Source organism: Coregonus clupeaformis, chromosome 13 (genome assembly GCF_020615455.1).
Source record: "Coregonus clupeaformis isolate EN_2021a chromosome 13, ASM2061545v1, whole genome shotgun sequence".
In the NCBI taxonomy this organism is placed as follows: domain Eukaryota; kingdom Metazoa; phylum Chordata; class Actinopteri; order Salmoniformes; family Salmonidae; genus Coregonus; species Coregonus clupeaformis.
This window is the reverse complement of record NC_059204.1, coordinates 29416271-29432529: the sequence shown is the minus strand read 5'-3', so window position 1 is coordinate 29432529 and position 16259 is coordinate 29416271. Positions and strand designations below refer to the sequence as shown.

The window sequence follows — 16259 nt, the reverse complement described above, 5'->3', positions numbered from 1 at the left end:
CCGTCTTTTAAATTTTAAGGATGGAAGCAACCTGATGCTCACTGTATCCCTCTGCCAGTAAAGCCAGAATTGAACCCTTCTTTTCCTCACTAAAAACTTTCATTTTCAACTCTTTTGGCATGGTCAATTGTTATTTTTTGATTAATATTGCTTTTGAGGTACTATTAGCACTGTTTTTGCCATCCAGCTGGTCCTATTGCAAGAGGATAGTGATGACCACAGCAGTGGTTTTTATGCTTTTCCTCATTAAATAAGATTTGGTTCAGGTGATCACCTAATCAGTACCTAGTTCAGTAGAATGAGGTGTGCCTGTGTTGGAATTCAACAGACACTGGAATGGAATGGCTGTCATACATGTAGAGATGCTGATTTAAGAAAAAATGTCCACAGCTGTGTGTGTGTGTGTGTGTGTGTGTGTGTGTGTTGTGTGTGTGTGTGTGTGTGTGTGTATATATATATGTATATTATATATATAACGGTACCAGTCAAAAGTTTGGACACCTACTCATTCAAGGGTTTTTCTTGATTTTTTCTATATTTTTTTTCTATATTGTAGAATAATAGTGAAGATATCAAAACTATGAAGTAACACATGGAATCATGTAGTAACCCAAAAAGTGTTAAACAAATCAAAATATATTTGAGATTCTTCAAAGTAGGCAACCTTTGCATTGATGACAGCTTTGCACACTCTTGGCATTCTCTCAACCAGCTTCACCTGGAATGCTTTTCCAACAGTCTTGAAGGAGTTCCCACATATGCTGATCACTTGTTGGCTGCTTTTCCGTCACTCTGCGGTCCAACTCATCCCAAACCATCTCAATTGGGTTGAGGTTGGGTGATTGTGGAGGCCAGGTCATCTGATGCAGCACTCCATCACTCTCCTTCTTGGTCAAATAGACCTTACACAGCTTGGAGGTGTGTCGGTTCATTGTCCTGTTGAAAAACAAATGATAGTCCCACTAAGCGCAACCAAAACCAGATGGGATGGCGTATTGCTGCAGAATGCTGTGGTAGCCATGCTAAATAAATCACTGACAGTGTCACCAGCAAAGCACCATCACACCACCTCCTCCATGCTTCACGGTGGGAACTACACATGCGGAGATCATCCGTTCACCTACTCTGCGTCTCACAAAGACCAAAAATCTCATTTGGACTCATCATACCAAAGGACAGATTTCTCGTGTTTCTTGGCCCAATGAAGTCTCTTCTTTTTATTGGTGTCCTTTAGTAGTGGTTTCTTTGCAGCAATTCAACCATGAAGGCCTGATTCACGCAGTCTCCTCTGAACATTTGAGGTTGAGATGTGTCTGTTACTTGAACTCTGTGAAGCATTTATTTGGGCTGCAATTTCTGAGGCTGCTAACTCTAATGAACTTATCCTCTGCAGCAGAGGTAACTCTGGGTCTTCCTTTCCTGTGGCGGACCTCATGAGAGCCAGTTTCATCCTAGCGCTTGATGGTTTTTGCGACTGCACTTGAAGAAACTTTCAAAGTTCTTGAAATGTTCCGGATTGACTGACCTTCATGTCTTAAAGTAATGATGGACTGTTTCTATTCTTATTTGAGCTGTTCTTGCCATAATATGGACTTGGTCTTTTACCAAATAGGGCTGTCTTCTGTATACAGTGGGGAAAAAAAGTATTTAGTCGGCCACCAATTGTGCAAGTTCTCCCACTTAAAAAGATGAGAGGCCTGTAATTTTCATCATAGGTACACGTCAACTATGACAGACAAAATGAGAAATAAAATTCCAGAAAATCACATTGTAGGATTTTTTATGAATTTATTTGCAAATTATGGTGGAAAATAAGTATTTGGTCAATAACAAAAGTTTCTCAATACTTTGTTATATACCCTTTGTTGGCAATGACACAGGTCAAACGTTTTCTGTAAGTCTTCACAAGGTTTTCACACACTGTTGCTGGTATTTTGGCCCATTCCTCCATGCAGATCTCCTCTAGAGCAGTGATGTTTTCGGGCTGTCGCTGGGCAACACGGACTTTCAACTCCCTCCAAAGATTTTCTATGGGGTTGAGATCTGGAGACTGGCTAGGCCACTCCAGGACCTTGAAATGCTTCTTACGAAGCCACTCCTTCGTTGCCCGGGCGGTGTGTTTGGGATCATTGTCATGCTGAAAGACCCAGCCACGTTTCATCTTCAATGCCCTTGCTGATGGAAGGAGGTTTTTACTCAAAATCTCACGATACATGGCCCCATTCATTCCTTCCTTTACACGGATCAGTCGTCCTGGTCCCTTTGCAGAAAAAACAGCCCCAAAGCATGATGTTTCCACCCCCATGCTTCACAGTAGGTATGGTGTTCTTTGGATGCAACTCAGCATTCTTTGTCCTCCAAACACAACGAGTTGAGTTTTTACCAAAAATGTTATATTTTGGTTTCATCTGACCATATGACATTCTCCCAATCCTCTTCTGGATCATCCAAATGCACTCTAGCAAACTTCAGACGGGCCTGGACATGTACTGGCTTAAGCAGGGGGACACGTCTGGCACTGCAGGATTTGAGTCCCTGGCGGCGTAGTGTGTTACTGATGGTAGGCTTTGTTACTTTGGTCCCAGCTCTCTGCAGGTCATTCACTAGGTCCCCCCGTGTGGTTCTGGGATTTTTGCTCACCGTTCTTGTGATCATTTTGACCCCACGGGGTGAGATCTTGCGTGGAGCCCCAGATCGAGGGAGATTATCAGTGGTCTTGTATGTCTTCCATTTCCTAATAATTGCTCCCACAGTTGATTTCTTCAAACCAAGCTGCTTACCTATTGCAGATTCAGTCTTCCCAGCCTGGTGCAGGTCTACAATTTTGTTTCTGGTGTCCTTTGACAGCTCTTTGGTCTTGGCCATAGTGGAGTTTGGAGTGTGACTGTTTGAGGTTGTGGACAGGTGACTTTTATACTGATAACAAGTTCAAACAGGTGCCATTAATACAGGTAACGAGTGGAGGACAGAGGAGCCTCTTAAAGAAGAAGTTACAGGTCTGTGAGAGCCAGAAATCTTGCTTGTTTGTAGGTGACCAAATACTTATTTTCCACCATAATTTGCAAATAAATTCATTAAAATCCTACAATGTGATTTTCTGGAATTTTTTTTCTCAATTTCGTCTGTCATAGTTGACGTGTACCTATGATGAAAATTACAGGCCTCTCATCTTTTTAAGTGGGAGAACTTGCACAATTGGTGGCTGACTAAATACTTTTTTCCCCCACTGTACCTTGTCACAACACAACTGATTGGCTCAAATGCATTAAGAAGGATAGAATTTCCACAAATTGTTTTAACTAGGCACACCTGTTAATTGAAATGCATTCCAGGTGACTACCTCATGAAGATGGTTGAGAGAATGCCAAGAATGTGCAAAGCTGTCATCAAGTCAAAGGGTGGCTACTTTGAAGAATCTCAGATATAAAATATATTTTAATTTCTTTAACACTTTTTTGGTTACTACATGATTCCATATGTGTTATTTCATCGTTTTGATGTCTTCAGTATTATTCTACAATAGTAAAAATGAAGAAAAACCCATTGAATGAGTAGGTGTGTCCAAACTTTTTGACTGGTACTGTATATAAACAGAACAGTACCGGACCCAAAATCGAACCTTATGGAATGCCACATGATATGTATGTTCACCAAGGGTGACAAATGGGTCCTAAACCAATTTAGAACTGTACCCGTCTATCACTAGAACGTTCCAAAGTGTCACTAGGCATAATAGTGCAGATTCTGTGCGTGAAGGAGAAAAGATGTCCGGGAGATTCCTTAGAAGATGAGGTTGCAAATCACTGTCAGTGTCGGTACACAGTTGAATTAACTTAAATACCATGTCAATGTCGCCTAGGTGCTTCCTAAGCCAGTTTACTTGTATATCTAACACAGTGGTTGCAGGTCTGCACCAGCATCAGCTCAACTTAACTTGCCCGACCTGAGCACTCAGTGGCATGAATTCAGAGAGGGCTTAGCCAGTGAAATGGCATCTTTTAACAGTCATCAATTATTAAGATATTTCTCTCCCAAGAGGGACATACAGGCTGTAGTTTGTATGCGGTCTGACCAGTTGGATCACATCTTTCCCCAGTGCAACATTGCTCTTGTCGTCTGGAAACCATGCCAGCATTCCCTCAAAGGGAGAAAGCTGATGCAATTTACCTATCAGCGATGGAGACAATCATCATTAGATTCCACTAAAAACTTCCTGGTGTCTATAAATAAAACCACTTCAATCTGATAAAGCATTTTACAGTAGGTGTTTACCATGGTATTCAGTGGACACAACCAATGTTGAGTATGTACAAGGTATGCCTTCCTCTTAAGTCTATTTATCTAGCTTGTCATCCACATCTGTATTTGTTGATGGGAGGAGAAGTAGGGATTTAGGAAAACCACAAATAAACCTCAAACTCCAGTTGAGCCAATGCTAATACAAGACCTCGCAAATGCCTCTTTTTTTAAAAATCAACTTATGCCACATAAGACGCCCTTGTTTTACTGTGGAGGCTAGCCAAGACTGACCGGAACATAGGCACATCCCTCAGCTGGGGATGGTGTACCACCATTCAGTCTTTGTGTGTGTGTGTCCCCGTTTATGTACGTTGACAATGAAGCTACCTATGAGTCCTCCATTTTGTTTCGTTGCTTTGACAATAGTGTCATAGCACAGAGGTGAATGAATGTGTTGGAGAGGGCTTTTTGTGCTATGGCAACGCAAGACCTACGTCTGTGTTGTGTTTACCCAATGGTCAGGGGATTATGTAACAGTGAGATATGTATGCTGTTGATGAACAGTGACAAGACATCTGACTGACTAGGATAAACGCCAGTATGTTAGTTACTCTACCCCACCAACCCTCTAGACTCGAGTCATGTGGAATATGATCAAAACACATTTCTTTATACTCTGGCTTTATTGTGATCGGCCCCCTGTTGACTTGCATGACACATTCAGAAGTAGCCTTTGACAGTGCAGATGCAAGGGATTGTTTTCTAACTTCTATTCTGTTTCTGCCCTTCCTCAGCTCTCGCTGTTTCACCTTGGCAGGGCTGGTATTTGGTTTATGTTAGTGACAGTCTGTTATCGCATCCATCGCTAAACACACACTGACTGTAGTCCTGTTCTGTATGGCCACGGTGCGTTCTGCCTTTAGTGACACGAGGCATTGTAAAGTGTGAGAGGGTTTTCACCACAGCTGTGAGAGACAGGAGTGTATGACTAGAAAGGGAGCTGTTGGTTTCTCTCCTGGTGACTGGGCAGCGTCAGGCTTCTGCTGCTGACATGTGCTGTCTTTATTATATAGGTTATCTGGGTTCCAAGAGGCCTCACTGCCCACAACTCCTGTCTCTGTCTGTCTCCCTCTCTTCTAGATTTCAGACGTTCTCTCAGGGCGATACAGCAGAGAGAGACCAGTGTATCTCAGTAAGATTGAAGGCAGCTAGGCTACTACCTGTCACTTCTGTGAAAATTCCCTCTCGTCTCCTCCTCTCAGCCCCCCTCCATTTAATCCATCTTCTCTCTTTATTTACTCCTCCTCCTTTTCTCTGTGAAGCTTTTCACAGAAAAAGTCACAAACAATGGCTACTAACATCTGCCGGTGACTTTGAAGTGGGTCATGTTGATGGTTCTCTAGAAAATGTGATTAGACTTTCCATGGAATCCCTCTTAGGAAGTTGTATTTAGTTTGTATTTCCTGATAAGACTGTAAATCACAATACTGACTTTTCTTCTTCCTCCTCACAGATCATGATTGAGTTCTGCCCCGGAGGAGCCGTGGACGCTACTATGTTAGGTACGGAGACATACGTCCGGAATTATTGGATCCCTTGATAAAGATTAGCAAAAAATTATTAAAATACTGAGCTATATTGTATGCTATATTGGAAGCAAAATAGCCCATAACATGAAAGATCCACCACCATATTTTATAGTAGGGATGAGGTATTTTCTGCACATGCATTGTTCTTTCGAAGGCCAAACTTGAATTGACGAGGGCAATCCATAAACGCAGACAAAAGATATCAAGGATCCAGAAAGATTCTGTATTGAGTAATTTTCTAAGATCCCTCCCAATGTGTTCTCCAATCTCATAACACATTTTAGAAAAAGGCTGAGTGCCATTATCCTCACAAGGGGAGGGTGTTGAAGTATTTAAAACAGGGGATCCAATTATTTCTACCCATACCTTTTTAAAGATGTTCTTTTTTATTACTTGTTAAGCAAAATCTCTTTCTCTGAGAAATTGTATTAGTATAAAATAATATACTTTTCCCCCTAAAAATTGCATACAGTATAGCTCAGTATTTGTATTATTTATTTTATACAGTCTTTTTTACTCATCTTTATCAAGGGTGTCAATAATTCCGGACCCCACAGTGCTATAGGCAGGGTGGTGCTTTATGGGTATGTGCGGTACTCTGCTCTCTCCTTTAGAACATTTGTTTTCATTAGCGTCCTGCCTCTCCCGTTTGATGTTTCAGATTCTATACCTGAGGCCGTAGCTGCAACTGCCACGGCGTTGTTGCTCTTAAGAATATTGCTCTATTATAAAAGAATTAGCGAACAGGGCCAAGTGACGTCACGCTGTAATGGATCTGCTATTGTTGCAAAACACTGGGCGCAGACAGAGAGGAGACACTGTGGGAAATATCCCTGGTCACTGTGGGAAATATCCCTGGTCACTGTGGGAAATATCCCTGGTCATTTCCATGTAAAAGGACAGATGAGCACTAACGTGAAGTTCATAGGAGCATGTCGAATTGGGTGTCAAATGAAAGCTAGGAGTCTATATTTTTGAGAAATTAAGGCATATATACATTTTCAACCATTTTCCATCCTAAAAATCTGGAATAAGCAAAGGCTGATTTCTGGTCAAACCGAAAAAGTATTAAGTTATTAGAAATACATCAAAACTAGAGCTGTCAAATGACAAAAATAATTAAGCTAGTTAATGGCATTAGTTAATCGTTACCAAATTGGTAACGGAATTTCAGAAAAATCCGTAACGGAATTTCTGCGATTGAGTTGGCTTCAATGGGAAATCATAGTATTTACAAACCACAGTTGGGTTCACAAGTTTAAACGGCACAGTAAAGTACAGCACAGTAGAGTATAATACTGTACTGTACAGTAGAGTACAGTACACAGTAGAGCACACTAGATCTGAGTACACTAATGAACTGTACTGTACTGAACTATACTCTACTTTACTGTGCTGAACTATACTGAAGTCTGCTCTACTGTACCGTGGAATTACCCTCCTGCTTCTCATACAGCAGTCGCTGGCCCCAAGTACAACTAACCAAACACAGAGAATAGAGAGAGCCTGGTTTAGCATGTGAATGTTTTCTCAAAGTCAATTTACACTCTCTGGGCTCTCAGGGGGCAGTGGCCTCTTAAGACTACTTACATCTTGTACTGGCAGCAGCCCTATCTGCTGCATGGGAAATACTCAGGTGACCCAATAAACCACCTTGCCTTCGGTGGAGTTCGGACCTGTTACCAGTAAAAATGGGTTGTACTATTTTCCTGTTGATAGGATTTTTAGTAAAACTTTTGTTGTTGATGTGAGTTCCCCTAACCTGTGTCCTCTCCTCTTTCTGGTCTGCAGAGCTTGACCGGGGCCTGATAGAGCCCCAGATCCAGGTGATCTGCAAACAGATGCTGGAGGCCCTGGTCTACCTGCACAGCATCAAGATCATCCACAGAGACCTGAAGGCCGGGAACATCCTCCTCACACTGGAGGGAGACATCAAGCTAGGTCAGTCTCTATATTCTCCCTCCACAATGTTTTACCCATAGAATGTATTCTTATAGAACTCGGAGACCTGGTGTTTCCAGAATGCTAGAACCAGTATTCTACTTATTGGGTTTAGATTTCACAACTCTGAACCATGCCACTTAATCTTCCTCTATGTTATCCACAGTCTTAAACTATTTGGACTAATTCTCTCCAATAAGCAACAGACTTCTCATTGGACATTGTATATTGGTCACGGTCGTCTTTGGAAAGAGTGGCTGTTATCTTGTTGGACAGCAGAGCGTGATGGGAATGTTCACAAAAATCACGTGAATGTTACAAACACACAATCAACCCAGTTAGAAAAAGTCCTTCCCTGAGGCATCTCGGAAGTATCAGATGTGAGATGCGTGGGAAAGCGGCATTCGGATAAATTCTTCCTCAATGCGATTTATAGCTAGTATTCTGTTGAGTTTCAGTGTTCCTGAAGTTCTGTGAGCTGAGGATTTGGGTCCAAACGGTCTCTCAGATATTTGTTGAAGCAACACTTGCCAAACAATACGGCTGCTTTGTGGAGCCTATAATGGCTTTCTAAATGTCAGTCTGAGAGAAAGGGAGGAACAGGGAAGAGAGCTGTACTGTACTCAAAGGGCTGCCCGAAAACTCATGTGAACTTTTAAGGACCCCCTGTGAACTCCCGCTGTCAGTTACTTCTAACTCGCTGTCTGAACTTCAGACAGTCTGACTGATTCCTCATGTTACAAGGCCCTTTTCAATGCCTTACATAGTTTCACTAGGACAGACGCCTGAGCTTTTTTATTTTTATGACAGGGAGTTGCCTCTGTAATCATTAAATCAGGCCACTAGGCTGCTGCTTTAACAAGAGCCTCTAACGGAAAGTTACCAAAATAAGGCCGTGTACAGTAAGGTTCTTCTGGCCTGTCATATGAAGCTAGTCTGTTATGCGTTTTGCCTAGAAGGCTTTTGATTTAGAATTTTGATTTTCTCCTCATGTACAGAGAATAGATACTCTTGGTGTCTGTTTACTCACACAGATGGGGAAAGTTGAGTATTTTCATCCTAGTTCATAGTGTTTTCCCATTCTTTCAACCATCATTGAAAAGGAATTGGCCCCTAAAGAATTCCTCAAGGCCTAACAGAAATCAGACACTATACTTACCAAAGGGAAGTCTGAGTTTGTTTTATGGAACAGTTAAAAGGTCAAGAATGACTAAGCCGTCATTGTAAATAAGAATTTGTTCTTAATTGACTTGCCTAGTAAATAAAGGTAGTAGTAATAATAATAATAATAATAATAATAATAATAATAATAATATAAAAAATAAAAAAAAGACTAGAATCTGAACTGGATACCTTTGCCAGCATTGCCCTGGTCACATCCCAGGTGGTCTCTGGTAATATCCGGAGAAAGACGCATGTGCTGCTAAAGCAGAAATAATATCTCTGTAAGTGCTGGATCATGTCTGGGGAAATGGAACGGTCGTTTGGTATGTTATGCCCTGTGCCGTAAATTTAATCAGGCAGCTTTGCGTCTCGCCTCAATGACGTCATGGCAGTTTTACGGTGTAGAAACACATATTCCTCCCCCAAAATAAGAAATGAGGTTATAACACTGGCCTGTCAATCATTCACTCTACCAAGAAATGGAATTCTGAAAAACATTTAAACTTTTCTGTTTTCTTTGTGTGTCTATGCTTGCAGCGGATTTTGGCGTGTCAGCGAAAAATACCAAAACCCTGCAAAGAAGGGACTCTTTTATAGGAACACCATACTGGTGAGTACATACACATGAAAACAACGGGTAAGGAGAATGGGTATCGCCCACTGCCAGTGATTTTGTCCCAAATGGCACCCTATCGCGCTCTGGTCAAAATGTGCAGGGAATAGGGTGCTATTTGGGACGCACACAGTCTTTAATGGGATAATGGTCGTATTGCATGACTAGATGTAAAAAATCTTCCTACTACCCATGGCACCTAGTGAACCAGTTCTATGTTCTGTTTTGATCATAGCTTTACAAGGCCCTTGGAAAAGCTCTAATGTCTTAGTTTGATTCTGGATCTGGCTGGTCCGCCAATAAGCATGGTTCGGTTTAAGTTAACTGACCAGAGCAGGTTATCCAATGTCATCTGGGATAGCTTCTCACCCTGCCCAGGTGTTGCACAATGTTCGATAGCTTCATAAATTAGATACAGATGGGATTTCACTCTGTGTATTCTGCTGTGAATGTGAAGCTTAACAGTGTACCATTTCTCAAGATTATGGAACGTGTCACTTTTGATCGTAAGCAAACACTGAATACGCCTCTATCTCCAGTACGTTATTATGCCTACTGTCCACTTGGTCAGTAAACATAGCTGAATCGAAAGTGTGTTGACATGCAAATATTGGCTGTGAGCTTGGAATGTGAACTATTTACAACTGTGTACAAGTATTTACACATTTTGTAATAAGCCAACGGCAGTAAACGTGAGGGACGTTTCAGATGAATCATATGAAACCTAAACATTAACGTCACACTTTATTTTCTTCTAAAAAAACACTAGAGGAAATGTTCCACTATATTAGGGGTCCTCTATTGTACTATGTTGTATTCTAGGATGGCTCCGGAGGTGGTGATGTGTGAGACCATGAAGGACGCTCCGTATGACTACAAGGCTGACATCTGGTCCCTGGGCATCACCCTCATCGAGCTGGCCCAGATCGAGCCCCCGCATCATGAACTCAACCCCATGAGGGTCCTGCTGAAGATAGCCAAGTCTGAGCCCCCTACCCTGGAGCAACCCAACAAGTGGTGAGACGGGGGAGAGAAGAGGGGTGGGGCCAGAGAAGGGGGAAGAGAGGTGGGGCCAGAGAAGGGGAGAGAGAGGTGGGGCCAGAGAAGGGGGGACATAAGGAGAGCTGGGGGGGGGGAGAGGGAGAGCGAGGACAGAAAAGGGGGTAGAGGTGGGGAGGAGGGGCAGTAGGTGGAAGAAGGGGAGAAATGAGAGCGAGAGGGGGTGAGAGGTGGATGAGATGCGTATGGTGAAATGAGAGAGAGAGAGGGGGAGAGAGATGGAGGAGAGGGGTATGGAGAAATGAGAGAGAGAGAGAGAGGGGGTGAGAGGTGGAGGAGATGGGTATGGAGAAATGAGAGAGAGAGGGGGAGAGAGGTGGAGGAGAGGGGTATGGAGAAATGAGAGAGAGGTGGAGGAGAGGGGTATGGAGAAATGAGAGAGAGGGGGAGAGAGGTGGAGGAGAGGGGTATGGAGAAATGAGAGAGAGGTGGAGGAGAGGGGTATAGAGAAATGAGAGAGGTGGAGGAGAGAGGTGGAGGAGAGGGGTATGGAGAAATGAGAGAGAGGTGGAGGAGAGGGGTATAGAGAATGAGAGAGGTGGAGGAGAGAGGTGGAGGAGAGGGGTATGGAGAAATGAGAGAGGTGGAGGAGAGGGGTATAGAGAAATGAGAGAGAGGGGGAGAGAGGTGGAGGAGAGGGGTATGGAGAAATGAGAGAGGTGGAGGAGAGGGGTATGGAGAAATGAGAGAGAGGGGGAGAGAGGTGGAGGAGAGGGGTATGGAGAAATGAGAGAGGTGGAGGAGAGGGGTATAGAGAAATGAGAGAGAGGGGGAGAGAGGTGGAGGAGAGGGGTATGGAGAAATGAGAGAGGTGGAGGAGAGAGGTGGAGGAGAGGGGTATGGAGAAATGAGAGAGAGAGAGGGGGAGAGAGGTGGAGGAGAGGGGTATGGAGAAATGAGAGAGGTGGAGGAGAGGGGTATGGATAAATGAGAGAGAGGGGGAGAGAGGTGGAGGAGAGGGGTATGGAGAAATGAGAGAGGTGGAGGAGAGAGGTGGAGGAGAGGGGTATGGAGAAATGAGAGAGGGGGAGAGAGGTGGAGGAGAGGGGTATGGAGAAATGAGAGAGGTGGAGGAGAGGGGTATGGAGAAATGAGAGAGAGGGGGAGAGAGGTGGAGGAGAGGGGTATGGAGAAATGAGAGAGAGGGGGAGAGAGGTGGAGGAGAGGGGTATGGAGAAAGGGGGGTGGATGATGTATAGGTCTACATCTATCCTCCACAAGCTGGTGAACACAGCACTAAGAGTGTGTAAAGCTGTGGCTTTTCTGATCAGTTTTTATGAGGCGGTGTGTTCCATTGCTCAGCAGATGCGAGAGCTAGGGCCTAATCCCCCCACAGCCAACTGTGTACCGCATTCCTGAATCTGTTCTGTTCTAGCCTCAGACTGTGTCATGAAGTTATCTAGTGAAAATATCACCACCACCCCCTCAGTCCTTCTCAACTTCTCCCTTCTTTGATTAATGTTCCCGGCATTCTGTGTGTTTTAAGGTCACAGGATTTTAAGGATTTCCTGAAAAAGTCGTTGGATAAGAATCCGGAGAGTCGGCCAAACGCCGCACAGCTCCTGGAGGTAAGCTAGCCTCAGACACACTTTACTGTTGTATACCTCTGTCTCTGATGTATGAGGACGTTCCCCCTCTGTCCTTATCTCACTAGTCACAGGTCCACCATCTTAACCTCCCAAAACATCAGCTGTTTCAGACACGAGGAATGGTGACTTGATACGATAGGCAAATGAGCAGTACCATACAGAGGGCATTGGGGAGAGGGTGCGAGAGGGAGAGGGAGAACGTGAAAGAGACGAAGCGTCTATTAAAATGCATGAGCCACAGCTTCCTGTTTGGGTTCCACAGCAGAGGGGAATGTCAGCAACTTGCATTCCTGTTTCCAACGAATGTCGCTTTGGGATTTCTCCGTATTCTCTCCACCCTTGCCAATTACAGAGGCCCAAAGCCTGCTGGAAGTTTACAGAGGGAGATGGGAGTGGTCGTGTTCAGTGCCATACGGAAGGTTTTGATCGCTATCATACTTATGTTCCTAGCCCAGTTAGATAGCATTGATGGCAATAAGGCTCATTGAACAGCATTCATCAGCACCATCTGTGACTCATGACATACATCAGGGATCATCAACTAGATTCAGTCGCTGGACAATATTTTTTTTATTTTTTCACATGTATCTATCTATTATGCGTGGTAATAATTTGGAACAGATTCGCCTCTAGGTGGTGAGGATAGGCAACAACATATCTGCCACGCTAACCCTCAACACGGGGGGGCCTCAGGGGTGCGTGCGTAGTCCTCTCCTGTACTCCCTGTTCAACCACGACTGTGTGGCCGCACACGACTCCAACATAATTGAATTTGCTGACGACACGACGGTGGCAGGCCTGAACCCCGATGACGATGAGACAGCCTATAGTTTATCAGGGAAACATCACAATAGTGTTCGATTTGGCTGCTGGGGGGCAAGGAGACCCATAGCTTCGCTCAAACCATTGACAACTACGTGCCGTTTTGAAGGGATTGTAAATTAATGTTATAACTATTTGGTTTTAATATCATCCCCTCTTGAAGAGCATAGTCAGAATGACACATTTCAAATGATTCCACATGTAGCTCCATCATCAGTTTTATACAGCAATCAGTAAACCTCAATTTAGCATGTATTTTCGTATACATGTGAGGGCAGCCAGATCCATTTGGCATGTAGCTAGCTTGCTAATGCAAACAACGTGTCATTTAGCTTGCTTCATCAGGGATTAGGCTTTTGGAAAGGGCTCGACGTCGTCTGCTGAAGTTGTCAGTCGGACTTCTGTCATCACTACTATAGATGGCAAGCAAATCAAACAACATTTGGATACAGTCATCTAGTTTATCCCCTGTTAACTAGCCATGTTGAAGTAATCCACATAACGATTCACATTTGCTGTTGCTGAAGGATTATTTTCCTGCTGTAGCAAACTGGCTCAAATTGAATATCCTACATCTGTAACAGTAACATTACATGGGCAAATGCATCCTTCTGCTGCTTAATTCCCCTACTGTCACGTATCTGAAATTACATGATCAATTGATGTTTACCGATCATTAAAATCATGCAGTTACTTGCTGTAGGCCTATAACGCTGATGGAGCTGCTGTTTTGCGTGGAATGATCGAAAATGTGTAGTTCTGACTATGCTCTTCAAGAGCTGATGATATTACAACTAAATAATTCAAATGTATTTAACAATCCCTTGAAAACGGCACGCAGTTGTCAGTGGTTTTAGCGGAGCTGCGGGTCTCCTTGCCACCCAGCAGGAAAATCGAACGCTCTGCACCTAAAAGATTTGGCATGGGCCCTCAGATCCTCAAAAAGTTATACAGCTGCACCATTGAGTGCATCTTGACAGGCTACATCACAACTTGGTATGGCTATAAGGGGAATGCACCAATTTGTATGTCGCTCTGGATAAGAGCGTCTGCTAAATGACGTAAATGTAATGTAAATGTATGGCAACAGCTTGGCATCAGACAGTAAGAAGCTACAGAGGGTAGTGCGTACGGCCCAGTACATCACTTGGGCTGAGCTCCCTGCCATACAGGACCTCTATACCAGGCAGTGTCAGAGGAAGTTCCTAAAAATTCTGACTCCAGCCATCCAAGTCATAAACTGTTTTTCTCTGCTACCGCACGGCAAGTGGTACCGGAGCACAAAGTCTGGGACCAAAAGGCTCCTGAACAGCTTCTACCCCCAAGCCATAAGACTGCTGGACAGTTAATCAAATGGCTACCCTGACTACTTTCCTTGACCCCCTCTTTATTTGCACTGACTCTCTTGCACCGGCTCTATGCACACTCACTGGACTCTACCCACACACTCACATATACTTCACTGATTCTCCTACTCCGAGGTGCTGGGGCTGTGGTGTGATGGGTTGAATCAACAGAATTACCACCATTATACTACCACACCCTGCCAGAAAATGACTTTTCAGCTCAGCAGAAACAAAGCTTGTGGTTTTTATAACAGTTATAGAGGGGTAGCTTTAACCGTGTACCCAGGAAGTGATGATGTGTTGTTTTAGAATCATTTCTGTTGGACTTCCAGTGAGGAAGTCCATAAGTCTTAGTGATGTTTTAAAATGCTTCTCACTGTCTTACTTGATACCCTAGTACAGCACTTTGCCTGGTGGTTGTTCTCCTGTCGCCTGTGTGATAGCTGGCACTCTGCTCTCCCCTGACTCATTGCTGACTTGATTAATTTTCTGTCATTGGAGAAGTTAAAAGCTATTGCTAATGCTACAAGAGACTCAGGCAGCCCAGTGTGTCCCAGTGTGTCCCAGTGTGTCCCTTTCCTCTCACATGCCTACCTGCGCCAGCTGGGCCAATTAAATTACCCATGGTGCAAATCACCTGAATAATGGATGACTTGCTCTTATATCTTCGCTGCACTTACCTTCTCACAGCCTTGTTTGTGGCTGTCAAATTATCCCCTCTTAAGCCGGCTCATATTTGTTCACTCTAAGTAAATAATTATTCAATTTTTAGCTCCGTCCAATCTAGGAACTTACTATAAGCACATGAGGATTTCGGGTAATAAACACTTCAATGTTTCATCAGGGTGAGCTCATACCCTGGTCTCTGGTATTCTTGCTAACCGCCATGGGTCGATGTAGGTGGCACATTAAGTTTCTCCTTTCAGTCCCTTTTTCCTGTTTGCTTTCTATGCCCCTGGTCACTGCTCTATGTTCTAGGGTTGTAACTTGGTTGTCCTGACTCCCCCAGCACCCCTTTGTCTGCTCGGTGAAGACCAACAGACCCCTGCGAGAGCTGGTTGCCGAGGCGAAGGCTGAAGTCATGGAGGAAATGGAGGACAATAGAGAGGATGGAGAGGAGGATGACACCGCTGAGCTCACAGTCCCAGTGGTAAGACTTTTACTGCTAACTCTCTACTGTCTTTTATTTTATTTTGTATTTAACTAGGCAAGTCAGTTAAGAACCAATTCTTATTTACAATGACGGCCTACACCGGCCAAACCCGGACGACGCTGGGCCAATTGTGCGCCGCCCCATGGGACTCCCAATCACGGCCGGTTGTGATACAGCCTGGAGTCGAACCAGGGACTGTAGTCACGCCTCTAGCACTGAGATGCAGTGCCTTAGACCGCTGTGCCACTCCTCTTCCTCTGGTACTGTGTGTGTATGTATGTACGTGTATACAGTACCAGTCAAACGTTTGGACACACCTACTCATTCAAGGGTTTTTCTTTATTTTTACTATTTTCTAAATTGTAGAATAATAGTGAAGACATCAAAACTAGGAAATAACACATATGTAATCATGTAGTAACCAAAAAAGTGTTAAACAAATCAAAATATATTTTATATTCTTCAAATAACCAACCTTTGCCTTGATGACAGCTTTGTACATTCTTGGCATTCTCTCAACAAGCTTCACCTGGAATGCTTTTCCAACAGTCTTGAAGGAGTTCCCACATATGCTGAGCACTTGTTGGCTGCTTTTCCTTCACTCTGCGGTCCGACTCATCCCAAACCATCTCAATTGGGTTGAGGTCGGGGGATTGTGGAGGCCAGGTCATCTGATGCAGCACTCCATCACTCTTGGTCAAATAGCCCTTACACAGCCTGGAGGTGTGTTGGGTCATTGCCCTG

The 16259-nt window shown here is 43.9% G+C and overlaps 1 protein-coding gene across 1 annotated transcript in view; it reads left to right on the top strand.

Moving 5' to 3' along the window:
- LOC121579216 (serine/threonine-protein kinase 10) overlaps window positions 1-16259 on the top strand; it is a 59801-nt gene that overhangs the window by 25039 nt on the left and 18503 nt on the right. The window contains exons 3-8 of the mRNA XM_045224479.1: window positions 5753-5801; window positions 7620-7769; window positions 9471-9543; window positions 10369-10563; window positions 12092-12173; window positions 15372-15512. Coding sequence (XP_045080414.1) covers window positions 5753-5801; window positions 7620-7769; window positions 9471-9543; window positions 10369-10563; window positions 12092-12173; window positions 15372-15512 — 690 coding nt within the window. The remainder of the gene's footprint in view (window positions 1-5752; window positions 5802-7619; window positions 7770-9470; window positions 9544-10368; window positions 10564-12091; window positions 12174-15371; window positions 15513-16259) is intronic.